The sequence below is a fragment of the Neodiprion fabricii genome, chromosome 7 (assembly GCF_021155785.1).
Source record: "Neodiprion fabricii isolate iyNeoFabr1 chromosome 7, iyNeoFabr1.1, whole genome shotgun sequence".
NCBI lineage: Eukaryota > Metazoa > Arthropoda > Insecta > Hymenoptera > Diprionidae > Neodiprion > Neodiprion fabricii.
The window spans coordinates 21,641,425-21,664,636 of NC_060245.1; the positions used below are offsets into that span (position 1 = coordinate 21,641,425).

Consider the following 23,212-nt stretch of genomic DNA (forward strand, 5'->3'; position numbering starts at 1 on the left):
GTATGTGCTGTCTACATGATTACATACTATACTTATATAACCTCAGTATATAAGCACGCAATTAGAATTCTATAATTTTGTTTCCCTCGTCGAAATTATCGAAAACAAAAACAACAAAAATTCAAAACTTGTGTTTAAGAATTATACCAACACCGATCGTATTTTCTAAAATACTATTTTAATGGTATTAATTCGCTAGGACTCATGTATAGGTAAATATTACGCTATATAATATACCATGACATATTACGAATTGAAATAAATACTTGATGCGTACCTAGATTATATATTACCTAATAGAATCGTCCGATTCTCAGTATTTCATATTGCCATTCCAGAGATAAAAAGTCTGCAGTATAACGTTGGAAACGGTTGAATTGAAATATGAATTTAGTAATTCGTGTCAAGTTGTTCGCTCGGTGTTCATCACAATTAAAAAGCGAAACTGTTATTATAAAATTTCGAAAGTTTTTTTTCCACTCAACTTTTGTCTCGGTTTACTTCGTCGTTCTCACGTTCTCCTGCTACAGTTCGCATACTTCCGTAGGTGTGTATACATTGCATCAATTTATGTTTTTTCCATCTTTTTTCCAAATTTCCATACGTTATTAATTAACCGCCAATTGTTACAAAATTTGTTCTCAATTTTGTTTCATTCTTTATTTTCCCATATGAAAATCAGGAGTTCTTGAAACGAAAATAACAACAAATGCATCTTCAATGAGACTGTCGATAGTGCGAAACTTGAAAATCTGATTTCTTCTCAAAGTAAAATAATTACGCGCATCATACATATGATTTTCTGAAAAATTCATACGTATGATGATTGAATCTGGGCAATAATCAGAATGCTGTTGATAAATTGGATGATTTATGCATTCAGTATTATTATACGTATTTATAAATATTAACGAAGAAATTTCCTCGTCCTCCTTATTTCATATTCTTATTCTTCTTAAATTCATATATATTTAAATTTAAATGAATAACCTATGCATGTAAAGAACCCTATTTCAGTACGTATGCAATGATTGCTTACATACCTTCAATTACACATATCGCGTCGTTTGCAATTAACGAACCATATTCACACTCTAGGGAAAGCGAACAACGCGATTTGATTAATCATCGAGCGCTTTTCATTGGTACTATTTGTCTTTAACGACAGAACGCGGAACGTGTTTCTGGCTACCGATGGCAAAGAAAATTAATTGACGATGAAAATAAAGTAAAATCCAATATGAACAAATTCAAACGGCTTTGAAACTTCGTTATTATACTTCGATACTTACGTAGTAACTTTTACAAGTACTTTGCGAATGTTGGCCAAACGTACGTGTATATTATTTATTTATACTATACTTTTGATTCGGTTTATATTTACTCGCATCGAACTGAGCGACGCTATTGACCCATTTCTGTCCTCCTTATAAATGTGTATGTATTGTATTATATAACATGCATGAATAAAAATATTGTGCATTGTGTCACAGAGAGTTATTAATTATGCGTTGCCCTAGATTTTTATTCCTCTTTTTCCATCTGCCCGAATCATTACTTTCACGCGACTCGTACAATATGTATACCTATTTGTATGATGCACATGTTCATAAGAGACTCCTTAGCCGTCATTATACGAGTATAATATGAGCGAAAAGCATGATAAAAATGAGCGGAATGACGAAGTGTCTCAATCGAAAATGGATTATGTCTGTCTAAAAAGGTGGTTTCCAGAGAAGATTTTTCGTGTAAGAATAAAATAAAAAAAAAAAAAAAACAGAAAAAAATATTCTTCGTATAAAAGTGTGAAATTTTTCCAAATCTCCGTCGACAGTTCTTCCCACTTTTTGTTAAATCGACTACGTTACAACCGATTGTGATTTAATGCCTCAATATATAACGTATCCGATCAGGTGACGACTCAACCCCACTTAGCAGCTATGGTGTAAAGCGAGCGTAGAAGTTCAAGGGCTCGATTATCAGCGGGCGATTCTGCTTCTATAGACAGTGAATTGTCCGCCTCGGACGGATCGGTGTCGTCCGATCTGACGATCGGGGCCGGAGGATCGGTGGTGGGCCTGAACTTCCGGCTCATTCTGGAACGGAAAGTTGTGACGGAAACTGGCGTCGTGGTGTCGACTATTTGGAGATCGCCACTTCCGGTTGAGAGGCGAAGGTTGCTGATGCCGTTCACGATGTCGCGGGACTCCTGGGAACTGAAGTCATTTACGGGAGTCCTGAGGAGCGCGTCGAGTAGCTGCTGCCTCTCCTGCTCCATGGTCTTGTTCATGGGTCCTTTGCAGTGGCTGATGAGAAGCAGCACGAGCTGTCGAACGGTGGAATTGTTGTCAGCCTGTTTCATCACCCTCATCAACCTACTCGAGCTGGTCGAATTAAGGGCCCCGAAAATTTCTTGGGCTCTGATCACCTCGTTCTCGGTAACGTTGAGGGCGCCGACACTGAGGCTTGGACTCGTTGCCGAGCTCACTGACGACGTGATGGTCGTTACAATGCTTGAATGTGTCGTGTAGCTCGGCGACGGCGTCGCTGTGTTCTCCGAGTAGGTCGTTGGTAGCAGGGTGAACGCCGTTGGCGAATCATTTTCACTTTGAGACCATCGCCACTGGGAAGAGTCGGTGGCCAGAGTTTCCTGACTTGGAGTCGGCGTCGTCGTGCCGAAGACGGCGTCTTCACCTAAGCCCGTCAGTCCTTGGTTGATTCGTTTCGGATCGAAGAAGACGGTCGTTTCCCAGAGCCTCGTAACGGTCGGCGAAGCGGTCCAGTGAGTCGTCGACGGCTGCTGAGTATACTTCTGCGGACCGTTTTCAGTCTGTAGAGTCGTTCCGGCACTCGGATAGTCCGTTGTGGTGGTGGTCAGTTGAGGCTCCGGGGATTTTTCCCCGCTCCAAAGATCGTTGAAGCTGTTGCTGTACGTGGAGTAGGCACTGCCAGCGGTGGCCAGCGACTCGTCGTTGTGCCTCGGACTCCGTGTGGTGGTGTCGTAATAATTTATCCTAAAGGGTCTTCGGGTAGTAGTGAAAAGCTCGTTGTCATCTTGGTAAGCGAAGGAGGTGGGATTCGTGGTGGTCGATTCCTCGGTTCGGAATTCTTCGACCGGTTCCGGGGTGATGACAAAGTTGTCGACGTTTCCGTAGTCCGCGAAGAGGTTCGTTTGGACTTGATCATAAGACGCGGGTGTCATCTCTGGGACGTATCCATCTCCGATAGGCGTCACACCCTCAGGCTTCACTCCTTGTCCGTACGGTGAGTGAGTGAGCGCACTATTGTTCTGGAAACCGCCGAATCGGTTTCTCGATTCCACCGCGCCAATTGGAACGTAGCTGTCATAGTCGGCAGTCGCAGGAGCACTGGGTCCGCTAGCCTCGGAATTGTAGTTGAAAATACCGTCATTGCGGGATGATCTGAACGCATGATTAACCTCCTGGGCGATATCCTTTCTGGCCTCGTCATTCGAGGATCGGAAGTCACTTGACTGAGCCTCGTTCAACGACTCGTCAATCACACCCGGGGTAGTGTACAAAGTTTGATACGTGGTCTCAGCGGGTGTGAAGAGAGTCTGAGTGGTCGCGGGGTATGGAGTGGTCAGCTTCTTCCTTCTCGAGGTCTTCGTCACGTCGGAAAAGTCCAGTACCTCGTCCTTCTCCTTAGTCGCCGATGGATACTCGTCCTGGGTGGTCGGGTAGACAGTCGTGCTCTCAGTGAACTCAGACCCCGTTGATGTGGGAGGTTCGGTGGGTCTGATTTCGGTCAGTACCTTCCTGAAGGTTTCGGGGTCTTGGAGGTAGGCGGATAAGGCGTGAGTAAAGACCTGAGCGAGCTCACGTAGTTTTGGGTTATTTTTGCGCTGATTGGTCCCGCTAACCGGTCCCTGGCTTTGCTGGAGGTCGAGGTCATTGTCAGGGTCATCTTCTTCAGCCAGCCTCGTGTTAGTCGTAACATCTTCTACCGCCTGGATGGCAGAATTGATATTGAAGAGGTCAGAGTACGACTTGACGGTATTTTGAGTGAGCAGGTTCGTCGGGAGTTCAGCCGATGCGGATTTCTCCGTAGTGACGACTGCCTCGCCTTCCCCGTCGCCTATTCTGACCGCAGTATCGGTCGAAGTCTCATTCGAGTCAAAATTGTCGCCAGCAGTAGCGAAATATAAAGCCAAAGTGTGCAAGGTAGCTGGACCGGAAGAAGGTGGAATACTGAGTCCATCTCTAGTTCCATTGTGCACTCCAGTAGTCGGCGCAGTCGCTTCCAGCTCCTGAAGAGAGTGCAGCATGTCGATGGCGTGCTCACGCTCCGTTTCAGCGATCTCGTGACCTGCTCCTGTCCTCGTCTGATCAGGAATAGTTGGTACCGTAGCCGTGTACACAGGAGGCTTGCTGGTGGACGTCGACATAGTCGTAGAATATGCGTAGTTTTTGGTAAACGGAACGTAGGGTCCGATGGTGGATCCGATCTTGCCGTACTTGTAAGTGAAGCTCGTATCGTAAGGGCTCAAACTCTTCCCGGTGACCGGGGATTGGTAAGAGTTGAATGGTTCAGTGGTCAGAGTTGTTCCTTCTGTAGTAAAGGCTGCGGAGTGCCTGGAAGTGGTTTGATCAAAGCTGGACCACGTCGTCGAGGCCTCGGTTGCTGTCCCGCCGCTGCCGCCGAGTCTGTACGTGTCAGTATTGACATACGGTCTCTGGGTGGAGGGAAAGTTGGTCGTCTGAGTGTAGCCCTGGGTATAAGTCTCCACCGTCGTTTCCGAGCTTTGCTGGCGGCCGGAACTCGCAGTTTGAGGATTCAAATATGGCGTCTGGGTCGCGGTGTTGTACCGGTAAGCATCGGTGTTTACGTAAGCTCTTTGAGTCGTAGTTTCGAGATAGGGAGCTGGCGTGGTTGATGTCGTCCGGGGCACGAAGATCGGTGCAAAGGTCGGAAACGGCGCTTTCTGAGGCGTCCCGTTCTGCCCGAAGGCGTCCTTGTATCCCTCGGTGCTGCTGACCTGGTTTGGTGAGTAAAAGCTGTTGAACTGGTTGTACTGGAAGGCCTTGTTGTACCTGTTGTTTCGACTCGTGGCGAAGGCCGCGCTTTCCGCGGGTTGTTGGTACTCTCTGAACGGACTGGCGGTCGTCGTCAGTTCGTTAAAGTTGTTCCTTGACTCGCCAAAGGCTTTCGGATTCCTGTAATTCACCTTTTCATCTCGGGGAGCGTTGGAGTTTGAAGTGGCACCAAAGTGGTCCTGGAAATTAACCCCTTGCTTTCCCTGACCAGTTCGAGTGTTGAAATTCTGTCTAACATTCTGCTGGTTATCGATATTCCTATCGCCCTGTTGATTAAAGTTGTAGCTCTGAGCGGACTGACTGCCCCTAGACTGCTGCTGTTGACCAAATTGGTTCCCATTTCTTCCGATCTGCTGCGAGTTCTTCTCTCCACTCTCATTTTCAGCCTCCTGATTCTGGCCGAATGGATTGGTCCGTCCGTTCTGCCTTCCATCGTAATCGACGTTCTGGTTCTGCGTCTGGTAGTAAACCTGCCCGGTATTTTTACCACTGGCTCTGTGGAACTCCGAGTTCATCTTCTTTGCCTCTGCACGTTTCCGATCATCTTCAGCTAGCTGCTCGGCGCTCTGCTCGTATAGTTCAGGCGACTTACCGCAGTCCACTTTGAACCACCAATCACATATCAGCTGCGACTGTTGGAATACCGTGCCGTTTGGACAGAGGAACGAGATCTTCCTGCCGTTGTCGCAGATGTGAAAAACCTTAAGAGAAGAAGAATATCGACAATGAGAAAACTTTCCCAATCACATTGCTGTGGGATCTGAACTATCTTGAATGGAAATCTCCCCAGCTCACCTGACAGTTCGTTTCCGGATCCGCGTAGTAGCCACCCTTGACGCCTCGGCAGCTGAATTTCGTGGCTGGAATCGTGGTCAGAACGGGAAAGTCGACACCGGGTTGTCCCATGACTCCTAAAGGTGTTAAATAGATTTATTTTCTGTTTTCTACTAGCGGTACTGACGAATTTAAGAATTCTACGATCGAGACAAGATGCCAAACCGAATCACGCGACGGTCATGCGAGGTCAAGGAGAGAAGTGAAATTTGGCGCAAGGTCAGTAGCCATTTCCACGTGTCTACCGTTTCAGAGAAAACCAAATGGGTCGCAGAGAGACGTAGGAAGTTATTTGAAACACGTGCGGGATTAACTACAACGCGCCCAAAGATCTCATTACTGATTGTATTTAGAGCCAATTTAGCCCTCACGAAATTCACATCATACCAACGTTGAGCAACAGGGATTAGTAAGCCGCTCTGATTAAACCCGACGTTTTGAACGTCTAATAGCCATGAATCGTTGGCGTGGATATACTGTTTCTTCGAGCGGTCACGAGGGAGAGACTGATACAATTAATGGCTCATGCTGGATTAGGGATAAGATAAGAACGAAGGATCATGCACGTGCTGAAGATACTAATGATGAGTGACAAACCCGCGCCCTTGAGCCACTCCTTGAGCAAGTCCTCGTTGCCAAAGAAAACTAAGAGACGATAGCGATTAAGAGGTGTTCGAATGGCACTTAGGCCGTAATAAGATCCGTGGTGATTGTGGCATCAAACCTTGGTACATTAGGTACTCGCCATTCTTCGCGGGCGCGAGCCGCTTGACGACAGTCTTCAAGGACTCGACATCCTCCTGGGACGCCTCGACACTGGCCAGATCCAGTTCCGTCAGGAGCTCGGGCAGTCTGCCTCGCTGATCATCGTCCTCACCCTGTAAAAATGCACAAGAATTAAACGGAGAAACACGATCAGTTGATGAGAAACGAGAAGCGAGACACCAGCGCGTGCGAATAATTATTTCCCAGTGTTCCTTCCTCTCGGAGAAGGAAGTCCCAGGGATCCAGGAAGTCGATCAAACCGCTTCCCGTCGCTCTCGACTAGGTTATATAAACACGAGCCGGATCGGGTAATCCTCGCAGAACGAATGACGCTCGCAGGTTGTTTCCCAGTTCAGAAAGCCAGACTCTCGTACGATTGCTCGACAGTGCGCAATGCTGATGCTTCCAGCCCACCAGATGTGACTCGGTAGACTACAACGAGGATTAGGTACTGGAAACACGCGAAACCTTTGTCAGCGAATAACGGGTCGAGGGTGTCACGCATTTTAACGAGACATCCAAGATTCGCTTCCCCGAATTCACGTACATACCTAACATAAATCTAACCCTCTCCAAAAAACTGGATACTTTGAAAATGATTCCAGTTTCTAAATACTCTTTATTGATCAACACTACGTTACCAATTCGAAGACGAACGTTACATCGTTTTTTTCAATTCTTCAACCCATCTTTAAACCTCTGGTTATCCATTTCTTTCGCCTTTCCTGCCGGTATTCCTGACGGCAGTAGCTAAACACCCGACTTCACTGAGTCTCTAGGAATGTGAGTCGTCGATTAGATTTCGCAATAAGGAGTCGAGGGATCGAGGAGTCGTCCACACTCTCTCGCTCCGTTCATCGCTCCCGCTACTCAGCTCCCATCTTTGAACGCTCTCCGCGAAGAAGCTGCTGCGTTCACACGAGCCAAAGCAGAGGAGCCCGGCAAGCGTGCTCCAGATTCTTCTCGGCCATCTCAAGGTCCAGAAAAGGAAAGGCCGAGATCCCCCTTTGGTCCCAGGTGGAGAGTATCTTCACCGCTAAGCGAGCCTCGCTACCAATGATGCAATTAGTCACCAACCGTTTCTCACCCATCAAGAATTAAAAGTTCACTGAATTCTAACGGTTATCAAATCGATTGAGTTTAATTTTCATCAGGAAATCGATTTCGAGTTTCAGGCGCCTCGAAGCATCCGTGGTAGGTACAAGCTCCGAGAGTTTGAAAGGTCGCGAATGGCGTCAGTTTACGATGAGTCCGTGAATCCGTGAACCCCGCATCATCATCCTCGTCGTGATTCTCGGTGTGCGAACGACTATTAGCATTTCGAAGAAGAAGGAGGAGGAGGAGGCTGAAAATGTGCCAAGGCGAAGTCGAGATTTCATTCGCCGATTATCGAGCAACGGTCTGTATCGCGATGCCGCGAATACTCGGTCAGAAGGCGATGACGTGGCCTCGGCTACGCTTAATTGCGTAATTCCGTTCTGCCCCTGCCGCTTAATTCCGAACCTCTCAAGAGTACAGGTTCTACCGGTTCATTGCGGTAGTGGATCTGTCTGAATATTTACGAGACGCTCGAGACGAGAGCTGGGCGCAAGCTGTCCGGGAATTATAAAATAGGTACTCCGAATGCTCCAGTTATCCTGCAACGTCCTCGAGCAAATGCCTCGAACCCGTCTCCTCCAGAGCTTAACCGCTCCTCCGACAGTTTTACTTATTCTAATTTCTTCCGTTTTATTTCCCAGCTCGATGAGCGCGCACCGTGTTTTTTGTTTGCCAACTCGGTAAACGAGTCCCTGTTTCTATTTAAAACGAGACAAATTTTTATCCTAGAAAAGCTGCGCAAGGATAAAAGCTCGAATCGAAAATACACGAAAAAGTTGGAATTGATCGATCATTCTTCTTTCAGTCGTTGTTTGTTATATCGCTCATTACGCGCCAGACGACCTGATTATAAACTCATTGTCAGTGTGTAACGTGCAATCCGAGATAATTACACCAATGCCGGAAGACGCCGACTGGCAAACAATGGCTCGTTTTCGGCTATAACTTACAACCCATGCGTGTAAAGCGAACGCGCATGGCGTAGGTGAAAAATGTCTCTGATTCTCTCTACCGATTATTTTCGTCGTGATTACTCTCATGTTCCTGTCTCAACCCTTTCAGTCAAAGAAGCCACTACAGCGCCACCCTTGATATTTATCTTTTTCTTTTGTATTCCATACGAAATCTTGCATTTTTTTTTTTTTACATATTAAGGTAACTGAATTTTGCCTGACCGAAAGTGTTAAACAGTCGTCAGAAAAATATATCTAAAACAGATTTCAACATCAATAACATGTTCGAAAAACCCCAGCACTCCAAGCTTGGAGGTTTTTTTTTTTTTTCATTTCCCCTTATACCGCATAGTATAAGTTCCTGACAAGTCCTCTTCTCTTTCCGATTTCCATCCTCCGGGAGGAAACTTTGCACCCGGCCGTGTTTACGCAACGATCGGATCAAAGGCGGATCAAGAAGCGACCCTAGTCGTAATTCCGATTGTCAAGTGGAACAAGACCGGCGGCTGCTCGTAAGAATTCAACGAGGCGAAACAGCGATCCGTCAGAGGCAGACTCCGAGGGACGATCCCCGGTTGACGTGGTTCCGGCAGGCATCCTGTTCTCTTCTCTTCGCGTGTTTCGCCCATTGTTCCATGACGGATATTTCTCGCGCACTGACCACTCTACCGCGGCCCCTTTCTCCACGACCGATAGGCCTCGCTTCCAGAGCTTCCCGTTCCCCCAAACTTCACTCCGAGCTTCCTGTCTATGGACGTCAATGTTCAGACTGTCAAACATTGCCCCATTCAACGCCTCCCATTGTCTAGCCACTCCGATGAGAGATATAATCGATAAGACGGGTTTCGCAGAAACTTGGTTTTGAGAAAGCCGATTGGCCAAAAATGAATCCTTTATCTTCACTTTGCTAAGAGATGGTCGTAAGTTGATTTATTATCGAATTGTTACGCAGCGCAGGTCTCTTCAAAAAAATACAAAACTATTTATTTCTTCATTTCTGCAAAGATAATACTCATAGCTTACAAATATAATACGGTAAACTTGATAAGTACTCGATGTGCAACGACTATCTTGTAATAACTTCATGAAATGTATTAAATTTTGTCCAACCAAAGTATTTAACATTACTGTAATCTTGGATGCCACTAATTCGATTCCTTTGAAAAATTTTACTCTATATTTCATGCCGAGATTTGGCAAAAAATTCGTTTCACGAATTTCAAGATTGCAAATTTCAGGTAAACACAAAATTGAAAAATCCATCGTTCGTTTGTTGCATGAATGTTTGAATAGTAAACCGCTCATTCGTCGTCTAACTTTAAAAATACTTTCGGACAATTTTGTTTATTTATTTTTTTTTATCATTCCTGAGAGGATGAAGTCAGGAATGTGAACTGAAGGCAGTGCGTCAAGTTAAGCCAAGAATGCTTTATATACAGATCACAAAAGTATGCTAGAATTTATCGGCCCGAGTTCCTGAGGGACTCGATGGAATCTGAGAAGAAGAGTATAATACGATATATATATAAGAGTATATATATACACAGACATATATAGATATATAATATCTGTATAAATCGTTTTTTTTTCTTCCTCTCAGATATATATTGTATATATATATTATACATACATACATGTAATGGTTGTGCTATGTAAGGCCGCGGAGGAAGAGGTCGTGCGAGTCACATCGACGGATCGATATGTACATAATAGTATGTACCACATATGTATATATGAAGGGAACTTTCATCTTATCATATCGCGAGAGCTTATACGGAGCTTATTCGATTCTTTACCCGTCACATACAATCCGGCATGGAAAAGACCCAAGATATCAAAAATAGGTATTATATCCTCATACGCGTCGTTGAAGTAAACGGTCAGTTTCGCAATGTGGTGAGAATTCGTACCAGATTTGTAAAAAAGCTCCGTATCACATGGGGAAAAATTTCGGTGCCCCCCCCTTTTTTTTCTAGAATACTTAATCGAAACTTTTTCTTACGTCGCTATAATTTGTTCCAATTTATAATTTTTAACATCACAGAATTCTTTGTCTCTCTAGATCGAGTTTAATTATTATCAGTCTGGCAATAAAATGGTAAAAGAATTCCACGTCAGAAGAATTATTCAAAGGGCGTACGGGAAGAAAAATTGCTGGAAACGAACCACTCGGCAAAAACGAAGAAAGAGAGCTGGGGCAAAAAAAAAAAGATAAAGAAAAATCAGCGAGAAACTGGAGCTGAATTTTTTGCATTTCGTAATCGATTCGCTGATCTAAAAGTCAATTCCTTATCTTTGTTGTTACTGGATAATATTATTTACACGCCGACGATGCAGAAGTAAATTTTCTTTTTATTCTTCAGCATCTTCTTTAACCCCTCTTCGAAATCGTCTCACATTTCATCAACATTCGATACTTGCAGCTTGATTTTAATTTCAACTAAATTCAATTTCTTATGACGAAAGCTAGGGGGGGAGGCGGGGAGGGGGAGGGGAGTAATAATTATTTACCAATGCTAAAATATTACCTTTGTTTTGCAACGGACAGATGCGACGATCGCTGCGAACAGACCTGAAACAGAAGAACGAAAATGAAAGCGTTAATAGTTACGTTACGCAAGAGATGAAGAGGTTTAAAAACGGAGTACAAGCAACTGAATTGAATGGTGATGAAAGGGGTTAAGAATAATATCTGTCGATCGGTAGATCGTTTGATGGATTAGCCGTTCGAGCAGACTCGTCGGGAACCTAATTTAATCCCGACCAAACGGAGATTGCCCGAATCGACGAACGTAATCCGTTTAAAGCTGTGTACGGTATATATAGTGATACGCTCTGTGCTGTATAATCTAAGATTCGCTTTATCGTCGGAAGCGAAAGAGCAGGCGAGGCTTTCTGCGTTCAGATAAACGAAAACGAAAAAAACGCCATCAAAGTTACGGTCTTGATTTTTTTTCATTTCCTCTCTTTTTTCTTGCCAAACTCACGAATCGAATATGCAAGGCTTAAATTCTTTGATCGTTTTATAGACCGTCTCGCTACGTAATTATTGAATAGCTGGATAAATTCCTTTCAGAATTAACGTGCAGTTGAAAAAGGAATGCATTAAAACAAATACAACAAAAATTAAAAACGCAATTAACGTGTAGGTAGGTGTAATAAATTTGAAACGATCGAATTTTAACTGTGACTCGGAAGGTTTTTGATAAAAATATATCACCGAAAAATTGGTTGAATATCGATTTTTTAATTTAGAATCTTTAAAACTTTCGTACGAAATGCTCAATCTTCGAAAAGAAATCGAAGAAGAAGAAAGAAAAACCGTAAAAAAAAAAAAAGAAACTGCACATCTTCTAGTATAACTCGTAATAAAGTAAGTACAGAAAATAAAAGTGAAGGAAAAACTTTCTTGACCCCGTTGTTTCTCTGGTGCGAGTAGTAAAAGCCAGAAGAAAGTTCGAAAAGTTGCGTTTTCTCACTTCTTGTTTTTCCTTCGCACCCTCAGAGTATTCGATTACCTATCACCGCGAGATTCTTTTACAGGCACGCGTTCAAATTACAACTTGTATACGTATATACATCGTATAAAACATGGCCGAACAAAGTGGAATTTCGTTTCTCGATGAAGGCTGGAATATTTCTAGCTACTCCCGTGTCTCCTTTGTAAATACATATTTTTTTTTCATTTTTAATTTTTTTTTTTTTTTCTTTCTCTCCCTACAAAAGCGTCCTTATTCTCCTTCCTTCTTTTCCTATACTTTGTTTGTTACTTTTCATTTTTTTTTTCCTCATCATCTCATCCCCCGGTTGTTCCCGCACACTTTTATCCCCTTTATCTTCACCCCTCTTCCCGTGTAACTTTCTTTCTTTCTTCCCTTCCCCCTTGCAGGACTCTTCTTTCTCTTTGACTCGCTTCCTTTTTCCTTCTCATCTCGGATAGCTGTAAGAAGATATTCCCGTCACCGGTAGTTTCAGCCTCGAAAACTTGCCCTCGCTTGGATAGAAAAATTTTTTTTCTAGATTTCGCAGGGGATTCGATCCCCTGCGAAAATCACACCGAGGATGAGATAACGCTGCCCTATCGATAACCCGGAGACGGATTTCGATCGTCCTCGACGACATGTTCGGAGGCTCGAACCCGATCCGCCTTTCCCTCATCGTCGGTGATTCGGCAGGGAAACAAGAAGTAGAGAAAAATGCAAAAAAAAAAGAAAAAGATGTGAGAAAAACTTTCTCCTTAAATTATTTCAAATCTTAATTTTCACGCGCTTTCGCGATCTTCATCCCTTAATTGCGAACCCTTGAAGCGAAAATTAGCGGATGAACGAACGTCTTGGCTGGTTCGAAATTATTATCGTTATTATTCATATCTCTTCAATTGTAATTAGCACCGTATCTCAATTAAGCGAAATTGAGGTTTATCGAAGCGCGTTGATATCGTCGATTAATTAACAGCAATCACATTAACCTTTCACGCAGTTCAAAATGTTTCACAAACATGGGTTTCATCGCTTTGACTCATCTCCCAGCAATTCTTCTGACCTGATTTGTTTTTTTAGATCGATTTACAAACGTTTCCAATATATTTCCACTAACGATCCATCCGAATAAAGTTACATCATAATAAAGTATCCCTAACTCGAATTTTACGATAAAACTTTATCAACTGTATGAGATGCATAAGTTTATCAACTGTTTCCTAAGAAACTTTTTTTTTTCACGAAGATAAAATACTACGACGCACTTGTTACAACCATCCAGCTCAACGTTCCGCTTCAAATATATTCAATTCTCAATTTTCTAACGATTGGGAATAAAACTTTCGTCGAAAATTCATCGTTTGCAAAAATATGATGAGGTGAAAATAAAAAATCTCATGGAATTGAGAACCGAGATAATAAAGTGTGACTGGTTTTAGTTTAATGAGAAATAAAAAGCTGCAATTAAGCTCAGGTGAATAAAAAAAAAAAAAATAACAACGACAGCAGAAACACTCGAGTAGTTCGTGATATATGTTGTGTTTTTTTTTTTTTTTTTCATTTATTTTTCGCCAATGCTAAAATCTCGTTTAATTAAAATCAACTTGATCAGCTTCGTTCATAATTTTTGTTGCTTCGACCAATCCTTTGTTACATCACTGGCGAAAGTGGTAAGTTCGAGATTTTCCTTTATTCCCGTACCTACGAGGATCTTTTCCTTCAACGTAGCGTTAAAATCGCAAATCCGGAAACGGGATACGTTCAAAGTCCGGAATAAATTCCCAGCGGTGGTTTGGACGCGAGCCAGCGTTCTCTAAGAAGAATTCCTACTCAGCTTCCGTTTTCTCCCTGTACTTTCAGTTCTTCTATGCGCCCCAAGCGTCGTTATCTCCGCTCGTCAATCCGCAAAACGAACCCATGTAATCGCCGTTTGAGTTACCGCGAAGTAAACTAGGCGGAACAGAATTATCTCGTCCCTTTGCGAGGATCAACGAGGGTGGAAAACAGGGAGGAAATTAATCCGGCAATCTTGATCCGACGAATGAAACCATCCGCCGAAATAAAAATGAAGCAAAAATTTTAACGCCATAATTTACCGAGCAAAGAATCTCGGTGGTAAACTCCGGTGAAGGGAGTCAAAAATCTCGACTCAATTCGCACCGGCAATAAAAGGCGAAAGGGAGAAAGGAATTGCCAGCTTTTCCCACAAATTTATAACCACTTTGTCCTGCTGTGTTGAATCGTGGTAAGGGAAAAAGGAAAACTCGACGCTTCGACTTCCGAAAGGGAAAAATTTCGAAAGGGCGTAACTCCGACAAGTCAAAGTTTCGAAGTGCGAAAATGCGAAAATTTGAAAATCCGAAACATCTAAATTCACAATAATCCTGTGAATTTCCGCCTCGGTGAAATTTCACCACTTTGATCTTTCTTTGTTTTGAATTTTCGATATTTTTATTTTCGTAATCCCGGTCATTCTGATCATTCGAAACTTTATTGTTTCTCCAAAGTTTGCTTTCTTTACTTCAAGTTTCGCCACCAAATAATTCGAAACTAGACACTTTCGGAACTTCAACCCCAAAAATTCTGCTGGTCTTTTTATTTCACCCGAGTATCGTTCCACGTAAATTTGATCCTCATCGAGTGTATTATTTGACAGATTATCAATCAAGAACAAATATTTCTCTCCAACTTCGTCATGTTTAACTGTTGAGAAATTAACATCAGCAAATTTTCACGATTTTAATTCTGATCCTGATCTTAATTGTATATTTCAAATGAACTTGTTTCCACGAAAAGTCACTTCTGATCAATCGCTGATTGTTTTCATTAAATTTTTTCAAGTGTCTACTGCAATCGTATCGAATTATTGCGCAGACGCTTTCGATCCTCATCCTGATCCTGCGCCAGATCATCTCTTCGTTAAGTAAGCTAAATGCACGATTTGAGCGCTCTTAATTTTAATCACCACAAAATCGTTCACATCCACTTTCTCCAATTTCACCAAAGTTTCTATAAAATGAAAACCGTCCCAAGCACAGTTATTTCTAGATCCTGGGAATAAAAATCCATCAATTACCAACCGAGGAATCCTTTCACATTTCGATGAACTTGCCTGGGGATAAAAATAAGCGAATGTCTTTAGACTCGTCTCTACGAGTCAGCTGATGATCGGTTATCGATAATTCAAACAATGTATTTATCGAAAGCGTCGTGTGCAGGATGCAAAACGACGCGTCGTTAAATCATCTTGCGTAACCGGATTGTTTTTTACGCATCTCCATGCGCGTTAAAAAGTTTCGGACTATCCGCGCTGTTGAACCCCGAGAATTCACCTCCGCATATCTAAAAATCCATCTCAAGTTAAAATATACGCGTCAAGTGTGCGTGACCTTTCCTTTTTCCCTCTGCAGATCTCGATTTCTCGATTAACTTCAACACTCCGACATGAATTTCATGCCTGCGTTAACATGATGAATAAAATAACAGCGTTAATCATAAACAATTTCCAAATATTGTCGGAACTTTTTTATATATTTCACTGAAAGAAATTTTAATTTGTTAGAGTGACTAGAAAAATTGATTAAAACAAGCATCGTTAAAAAAACTGTTTGAATATTGTTGGGATTACGAAAAACGAGCTATTGTCGATACTTTTTTGGTAGTTTCAACGCATGAACGTATATGAAAATAAGAAACGTGATATTTTTTTATCAATCATTTATCAATAATTGAGAAACAGATTACGAGGAAAAGTTAGAGGCGATTTGAGAGGCTGATTCAACGATCGTGGATTGTTCGGACGGACGGAAATACATTCATCGTACGTTATTCACTCGTTATTACCAATTTCACAGTTCAGTATGAAATTGGCGTGATGAAATTTTCATTCATTGTATCTCGCCGGTGTAACAATGAAGTCTCAATATCTGAGAATCGCATCGGTGTATTAAAAATACTCGTTATACGTAAGTGAGGGGAAAATAAATTATGCGCGTTATGATACAAAGAAGCTATTTTCTCGTTATTTTTCTTCCTCTCAAACTATTGAAACTCAAAAATTCACAATTTCCTCTAATTTAATTAATTAAATTTCTGACCAAGTTGGAGAAGAAAATTGAGCATTAAAATTACCCTCAATAATATTTACAAGAACAAATATCGCATTGGTATAAAATTGATACAGATTCTACTTTATAAACATAGTTGATATTGAAAAAAATTACAAAAAAATTAAATCAATCATCTCTTGTATTCTCGGTGCAAGATTTTACCAAGAAAATGAGAATCTTCAAACATCGCGCAAGATCATTCCTTCGCTTTAACGGCAAAAAGGATGCAATTTATCGTTGAACTATCCATAAACATTTGACCTTTCCAAAGCGCAAGAAACGAGAAAGGAGAAAAAATAAATACTGGTAGAAAAAATCTGCTGGTCTTCGATTATACCGGTGAAAAACTGAGGCAAATAGAGAAAAAAAAAAAAAAACAACTCGAATCATAGAAATTTTCTTCACTTCCTCAATTTTCTTATTTTCATTCGTCCTATTTCAATGTTCACCTCTTCACTTTTTCCCCCTGGTGTTACATCACACGACAGAGGAATAACCGTTTGCACCGATAAAACAGAAGGATAAGAACATTCTTCGGCTTAGTTTTATTTACGATGTGTCTTGTTTAGGCTTTGTTTTTTTTTTTATTATTTTATTTGTTTTTATTCTGGGTCATCGAAGCTTGAGTTATAGACGTAGCGTGTATCGTATCCTTGAACCGCGTAGTGAAGATCCGCAAGGCAAGGATCTATCCTCACGTTTTCTCACGGTCAGTAAAAAGTGCCAAAGGCCATTCATCTTCCCATTGAACCCTTCTTCCAGTTTCCAGCAGTGTACATATGTGTGTGTCTGTGTGTGTTTGTATGTGTATGTATGTGTATATATATATATATATATTAAGGTGAGCCAAGAAAAACTACACCTATCAAATCTACGGTCTTAAAAGGACCTATTTACTGGGAAAAAAATTCTCCCGTTTGGAAAAATTTTCAGCTCGATTTTGAAAGGTGTTGCTGGCCATTTGAAATTTCCCATTTTAATAACACGCAAGAAATTTTGTTTTCATTAAAAGTGCTATAACTTTCGAACCGTTTGAGATAAAAAAAATTTCAAGGCATATTATTGTACGGCATTAAATTCTTTAAAAAAAGATCCCCGATTTAATTTTCTAGACTCAAAAATTCGCATACTTACGGGCCGTGAAAGTCGAAGATAAGCAGAAATATGCAGTTTTAGGGCTCTACGATTGAAAATATCTATACTAAATAAAAAAACTTAAAGTAAAATGAAACAGGGTGTTCGAAAGATGTTGTTCACAAGCTGGACTCGTCAAAGGAGTAGAGTTTTAACTCATTTATTTATTTTTTGTTGCACTCTTGAACAATCATATTCTTTTTAATTGTTGATAAAATTTTGTTCGTTACAATCAGGATATCACTCGCGATGTGATTCCACTGTTTGCAAACTGGACTGTTTTTGGTCTTCATTTTCTGTTGAAGTTCGATCATAATTTTGTAGAGAAAAAAAGATATCCGGAAATGATAAGGCGGTAATCAAGCGCCGTTTTAAATGGCACGCAACGAGACCCCCATGTTTTGTACAAATACAGACCTTGTAACAGAATCACTCGTCTGTACAGTCCATCTTCACACCGCAGATCGGCGCAGAGAATTAACAAGGTCGTTCTTCCTCAATCCAATCTCTTTTAAATTTTTATCCCTTTTCCTTCCTTTCTTTTTCTTTGTTTACACTTTATACACATTTTCTCCGTACGTTAGTTAAAATTCAAAGATAACAAGTAATTTTAATTGTTCCAAATTTTCTCCATCGAAGGATTCTCGTAATTATTGTATTTTTGGAAATTTGACAAATTTTTGTTTTTCGTTTTTCCTTTTTTCAATAATACTTTTCAACGCGCATTCTCATTATTTCCCGAATCGGTTCTACGCGCGTATTAAGCGAACGTCGAGTCAAACAAGTCTCACACGAAGGAATAACATGCGAAAATGCGAATATATTTGGACAAGAAGTACTTTTGTTAATTAAAGTCTGGAGACTCACTGTTATTACAATAATATTGGTTGGCCAAGTAACTGCAGACTAAACAAATGATCAAACATTTCATCATACCGGCATCGGCCGGGCTACGGTGTCTAACAGGTTTGAACACAACTGCGTTACAATATACCAAAAGACCAAAATATTGTTCGAAATTACGAAAAACGGACTTTAAATAACTTTTGAAAGATTAGATTCACTATTAAATGATCACAGAGCTCTTTTTCAGAGCGTTAAGTTACCTACATAATACGTTTGGGTCTTATCAATACAATAATTACAAGTTATAAAATGCCAAGGTGGTTAAAAAAAATGTACATATCCCATGTTATTTAAATGGGAAATAGAAAAACGCGGCGAAGCACCTCTAAATATTAATATTGAGAGCTCAAATTTGGACAGCATCTTTTCTTCAAATCAATTAATTTTTATACAGTCAAATATATATTATATATGCATATAATGTACACATATACACGCACGTACATGGAATTATATGAATCGTAAATTCGTGGGTGAGCTTTCGGTAAACCAGTCGACAGACAGCGCGCGAATTTCCCATGAGGTGGGAATTTAATCGGCTTGAAACGCGTGTGCATTGCTGAGGCATTAATTGCTTCGGTCAAATCCCTGGAACGGTATTCGTTGAAATTGCACGGCTGCGCAAAATATTTGCAGTAGGTAAAGTTACGCTGATCAAAGATCGAATTGATCGGTTATTCGGCACATGTTTCGTTGCTTTAGGTCGCACGATTTCTCGTCGAATGTGATCATAACGCGCGTTTGATACGTCGACGTAATTTTTCGCGACGAAACGTTTTCGCAAAGTATCAAGACGCTACGAGCTTCGGGTCGCAAGGTGACTGCCGGAAACGATGATTTTTCTTTGTGTTTCCTGCGACGTTTCGAATGTCATTTCCGAATTCTTTGATTCGTTTCTGACCGTATTCCGTCGCGAGTGACGACCCGTTTCAAGGTTCGAATTTACCGACGTACAATTTGACAAGAAATTTTAGCGTTCAAATTTTTGTCGTCAGCTCAACCAACCGATCATCGAGATGCGATTGTACGATGCGCGTCAAGTAGCCATTTGGCATGTCACTTGTTTAAACATTATTTACGATGTTGGGATATTTTCTTTGCCGAATGAATACGGCAGTGATGATTATTCAATTTGCATACGTTGTGAAAATTTGTTTACTTTGTATAATTTGCGGCACAAATATAAAACGGTTACGATGTCATTCTGTGTAAACCGTCAATTGTGGTTTTATTTCAAACGCGAAAAATGCCTTAACAGCCCCATTTTATGTATATATATACAATTCCGAACGCAAACACTCCAATGCATTTTCATTTGACGCAGGAATCAAAATCTGAGCACCTTTTTACGTTCGGTAAAGTTGCTCGGCGAAGATAGAGATTATTGCTATTTTTTTTGCTGCCGTCAATTAATACTGGCTTAGCCTGATGTTATTAATAAGTTTTCGATGCGATCTCATTGTGTGGAAAGATAATAATTGGCTTAACGTAGTACACCTGTCTTAAATTGAAAACACATTAAAAATACTGGAACATCACAATACGAAGTCGTCCGGAGCTTTCGCTGAGTCTGGGCAAGAGAAGCTGGTATCAGTCGAAGCAGCGCCTCAAAGGTGGCAAGCCCAAGGTGTGGATATCGAGAATCCGGATTGAAAGCCGCTCCGCAGCTGAAGTACAGATTTTCTTAAAAAGTGTTGAAGAAAAATGAAGAATCGACCAATCACTGACAATTACATCTCGCATCCTCTTAAGACCGAATGTACAGAGGAAAACGACGACACGTTGAGCGGCAGTCCGTTAAAAGTCCGGGTTTTCAAAAGACGATGGCTTCAGCTATTCTTATTTGCTTTGTGCAGCATATGCAGCAGCTATCAATATCCTCAATTCGTCGTCATCGGCCACATAATAAGTCGGTAAGATAATTATTGATCACCCGTAACGGTATTCTTATTCTTCGTACAAATATAGATGAGTCACTAAAATTTGAAACGGAAGCAAAATCAGTACTCAAGACCTGGACTCGTGCTGCTCGTACAGAAAAATTGAGTCCTCAGGTACTACGACGTCTCAGCGTTGGCGGTAGCATCGACCAGCATCATGTTGATGGTAGCCTACGCAGTTTTCCTCTTCCCTGCCTTGTTTTTAATGGAACGGATCGGCCTGAAGTGGACGGTCGTGATAGCAGCCGCATTGACGTGTCTCGGAGCTTGGATTAAGGTTTTCTCGAGAGCCCCGGATCGTTTTCCATTGCTGCTCACAGGGCAAGCCATGGTCGCGATCAGCCAGGTTTTCATTTCTCCTGTTCCGGGAAAATTGGCTGCATTCTGGTTCGGGAATGACCAACTCGCCTTCGCCACCGCCATCGGCTCCTACGCAGCTCCCGTTGGCATGTCGATCTGCTTCCTGACCGTTCCGTTTTTCGTCCAAAACCACGACGACGTCGAGGAAATCGGGTACCGATTGTCCATCATTTACTGGTCAGTCGCGATTGCAAGTTCCGTCGTAACGTTGGCCGTACTTTTTCGTGAGTCTTTGCAATTCTCCACCTACGAAGACGACGAATTCGTTCCTTAACCGATCCTCTTTTCCCATCAAGTTTTTCAGGACGAACCTCCTGCGCCACCAAGCGAGTCGCGGGCGCTCCAAAAATCCACGCACGAGCGTTTCGACACAGGAGTTTTAGTGTCCTTCAAAAAGTTACTAACAAAGAACAGGAACTTCATCATTCTTTGGAACGCCTATGGTCTGATTGTTAGCATATCTAACTCGGTGGGGGCAATTTTGAATCCGTTGTTCTTAACTCACTTCAAGGTAACGCTACTTCCGACTCTGCACGTTCCTGCAGTGCCCTCAGTTATATTTAACCGTCTTTCAGAACTGCGAAGTTGATGTAGGAATAATGTTACTTTTGCTGTGCTTTGTGGGTACCATAGGTTCGTTAATAATCGCATCAATTCTCGACAAAACGAAGAAATTCAGGTTAGTTGACCGTGGCTGTGACGCGTAACGACTTGAACGGTTGTAACTACAGCGTTCAACAATTACAGAGTCATCGCCATCACCGTGAGCATTTCGTCCTTATTTTGCGAAATACTTTTCGCTACGACCTTGAATATGGAAATTAAATGGATGGTTTTTCTGTCAGCTTCGCTTTTCGGGTAAATATATCACTGCGATTAGACTACAATTTGAACGATTATTTATGTTATGCTCACGTTTCTCAGTGTGACTACATGCAACCGTTTCCGTTTCAGCATTACTCTGCTCAGTTTCAGCGCGATTGGATTTGAATTATGCGCCGAAGCGACTTACCCCGAGTCTCAGGCACTATCGACAGGAATTTTGAGCACAGCGGGCCAAATATACGGAGCTTTCGTAACTCCTCTTATCCTCAAGGTGATAGACGTTTACGGTGACACGGCTGGACACGCGGTCATTCTAGCAATTCTCGGCCTAGGAACTCTGTTGACAATATCGAATAAAATCGATCTGCGCAGGCAAAGAGCTGAAGAATCTACCATGCGATATAATCCGCTGAGTCAAGGAGTATTGCGTAAGATTGACAAGTGATATTGATTTTGTTAATCTTCATCCACGATTCGAGTTTACTTCCATTTTTACACATAACAACCGACAAAAGTGAGCGATTGAAAATTCTTGCCAAAAGTCGAATATTCTCGGCATCCGCAAATAAATCATTAGGAATTGAACGTTGCAGAGATCAGGAACCAAGATAATTCTTACTCACCAAGTTAGTCGATTCGTCGTGTTCAAAGAATGTGAGAAGAATTTTGGTGCTCCTAATCCGCACGTGAAGTGTCGCCGAAAAAAATGGAGTAACTTTCTCGCGTCTCACTTGTGTTTTTTATTTGATACTAATTTTAAGATGAAGTACACGAATAAGAATTTTCATCATCATCTTCTATCCGAAGTTTTTGTCACAGTTTATCGCAATTTATTCCTCACATCCCTTCCCTTCCCTTTGTAGAATTCATACAATATCAGTCCTGGATTGAGGAGACTTTCTGTTTCTGCATCCAGGCGGCTCAACGTTATTCTATATTATTTTCAAAAGTTGAAATGGCACCACGTTGGCAAAATGTCAAATTAAAAAATCCTGCATTAAATTATAAACGTTGGTCCTGACCCCATTGGTGGTTTTCTTAACTCAGGTATATTTAGCGAGAAGTAAAAAGAGAACGTAAATTTTGACCCCTCAACGTTTGCGCAGTAAGTGTTATAAGCTGTGGGTGCAATCCTCTACGTACACGTGTGATTAAAATAATTTCGATTGAAAATTTTGGTACCCTCAAATTTGGTTGATCAGAAGCTTTGAAAGGCTTCCCTTATTACCCGAATTTTTGATCATTTCTCACTATTTCTTTACGAAATGAGCATCCTTTTAAGCGGATTCTTCTGTACATCCTAAAACCGATTGTTCGTAACGAATACGAGATTTTGCATTACCTGTAATTTCGAAATCAAGTTATTTGAATCTGCAAGGCATTGGTCAAATTTACCTGTCCAATCAAACGAAAATTAGAAACTTTTTCATTTTCAAGACTCAGCAAGAGTTTTTCATTCATTGCCATCACGTTGCATTGAAATATAAAATTACTTCATTGGATAAACTTTATTCTATATTTGTACGATTGTTCTTTACATCAGTATAAGTATGAGTGGTTGCCAAAAAACTGAATAACAACCAAGCAGTCTAATTTCTAAGCAATGAGTGTAATTCAAGGATTAAAACTCTATTGATTACTACTGAGACTTAGATTGAAATAAAAATCTGAACGAGGTTAAAATTTCTTCGTACCATCATCCTATTTTCTCAGCTGTTGGTCCGACGATGTTCTACATTATGCCTATTTAAT

General features: G+C 41.4%; 1 protein-coding gene and 1 long non-coding RNA gene across 5 annotated transcripts in view; one reads left to right on the plus strand and one right to left on the minus strand.

The window, feature by feature from the left end:
• Positions 1-521: 521 nt before the first annotated feature.
• The window catches only part of LOC124186104 (mucin-4), a 102,986-nt gene continuing 80,295 nt past the window's right edge, over positions 522-23,212 (minus strand). For 2 of the 4 annotated variants that reach the window (XM_046577498.1, XM_046577497.1), the window contains exons 5-9: positions 11,236-11,279; positions 6,616-6,769; positions 6,489-6,536; positions 5,853-5,968; positions 522-5,758 (exon numbers count right to left, since the gene is read on the minus strand). In XM_046577498.1, the coding sequence (XP_046433454.1) occupies positions 1,922-5,758; positions 5,853-5,968; positions 6,489-6,536; positions 6,616-6,769; positions 11,236-11,279 (4,199 nt within the window). In that variant the 3' untranslated portion in view covers positions 522-1,921. The remainder of the gene's footprint in view (positions 5,759-5,852; positions 5,969-6,488; positions 6,537-6,615; positions 6,770-11,235; positions 11,280-23,212) is intronic. The other 2 variants (XM_046577499.1, XM_046577501.1) reach the window with 2 other exon arrangements.
• LOC124186155 lies at positions 20,960-21,946 on the plus strand. Its single transcript, XR_006871568.1, has 3 exons — positions 20,960-21,314; positions 21,383-21,493; positions 21,590-21,946. It is a non-coding gene; the product is annotated as an uncharacterized LOC124186155 (long non-coding RNA).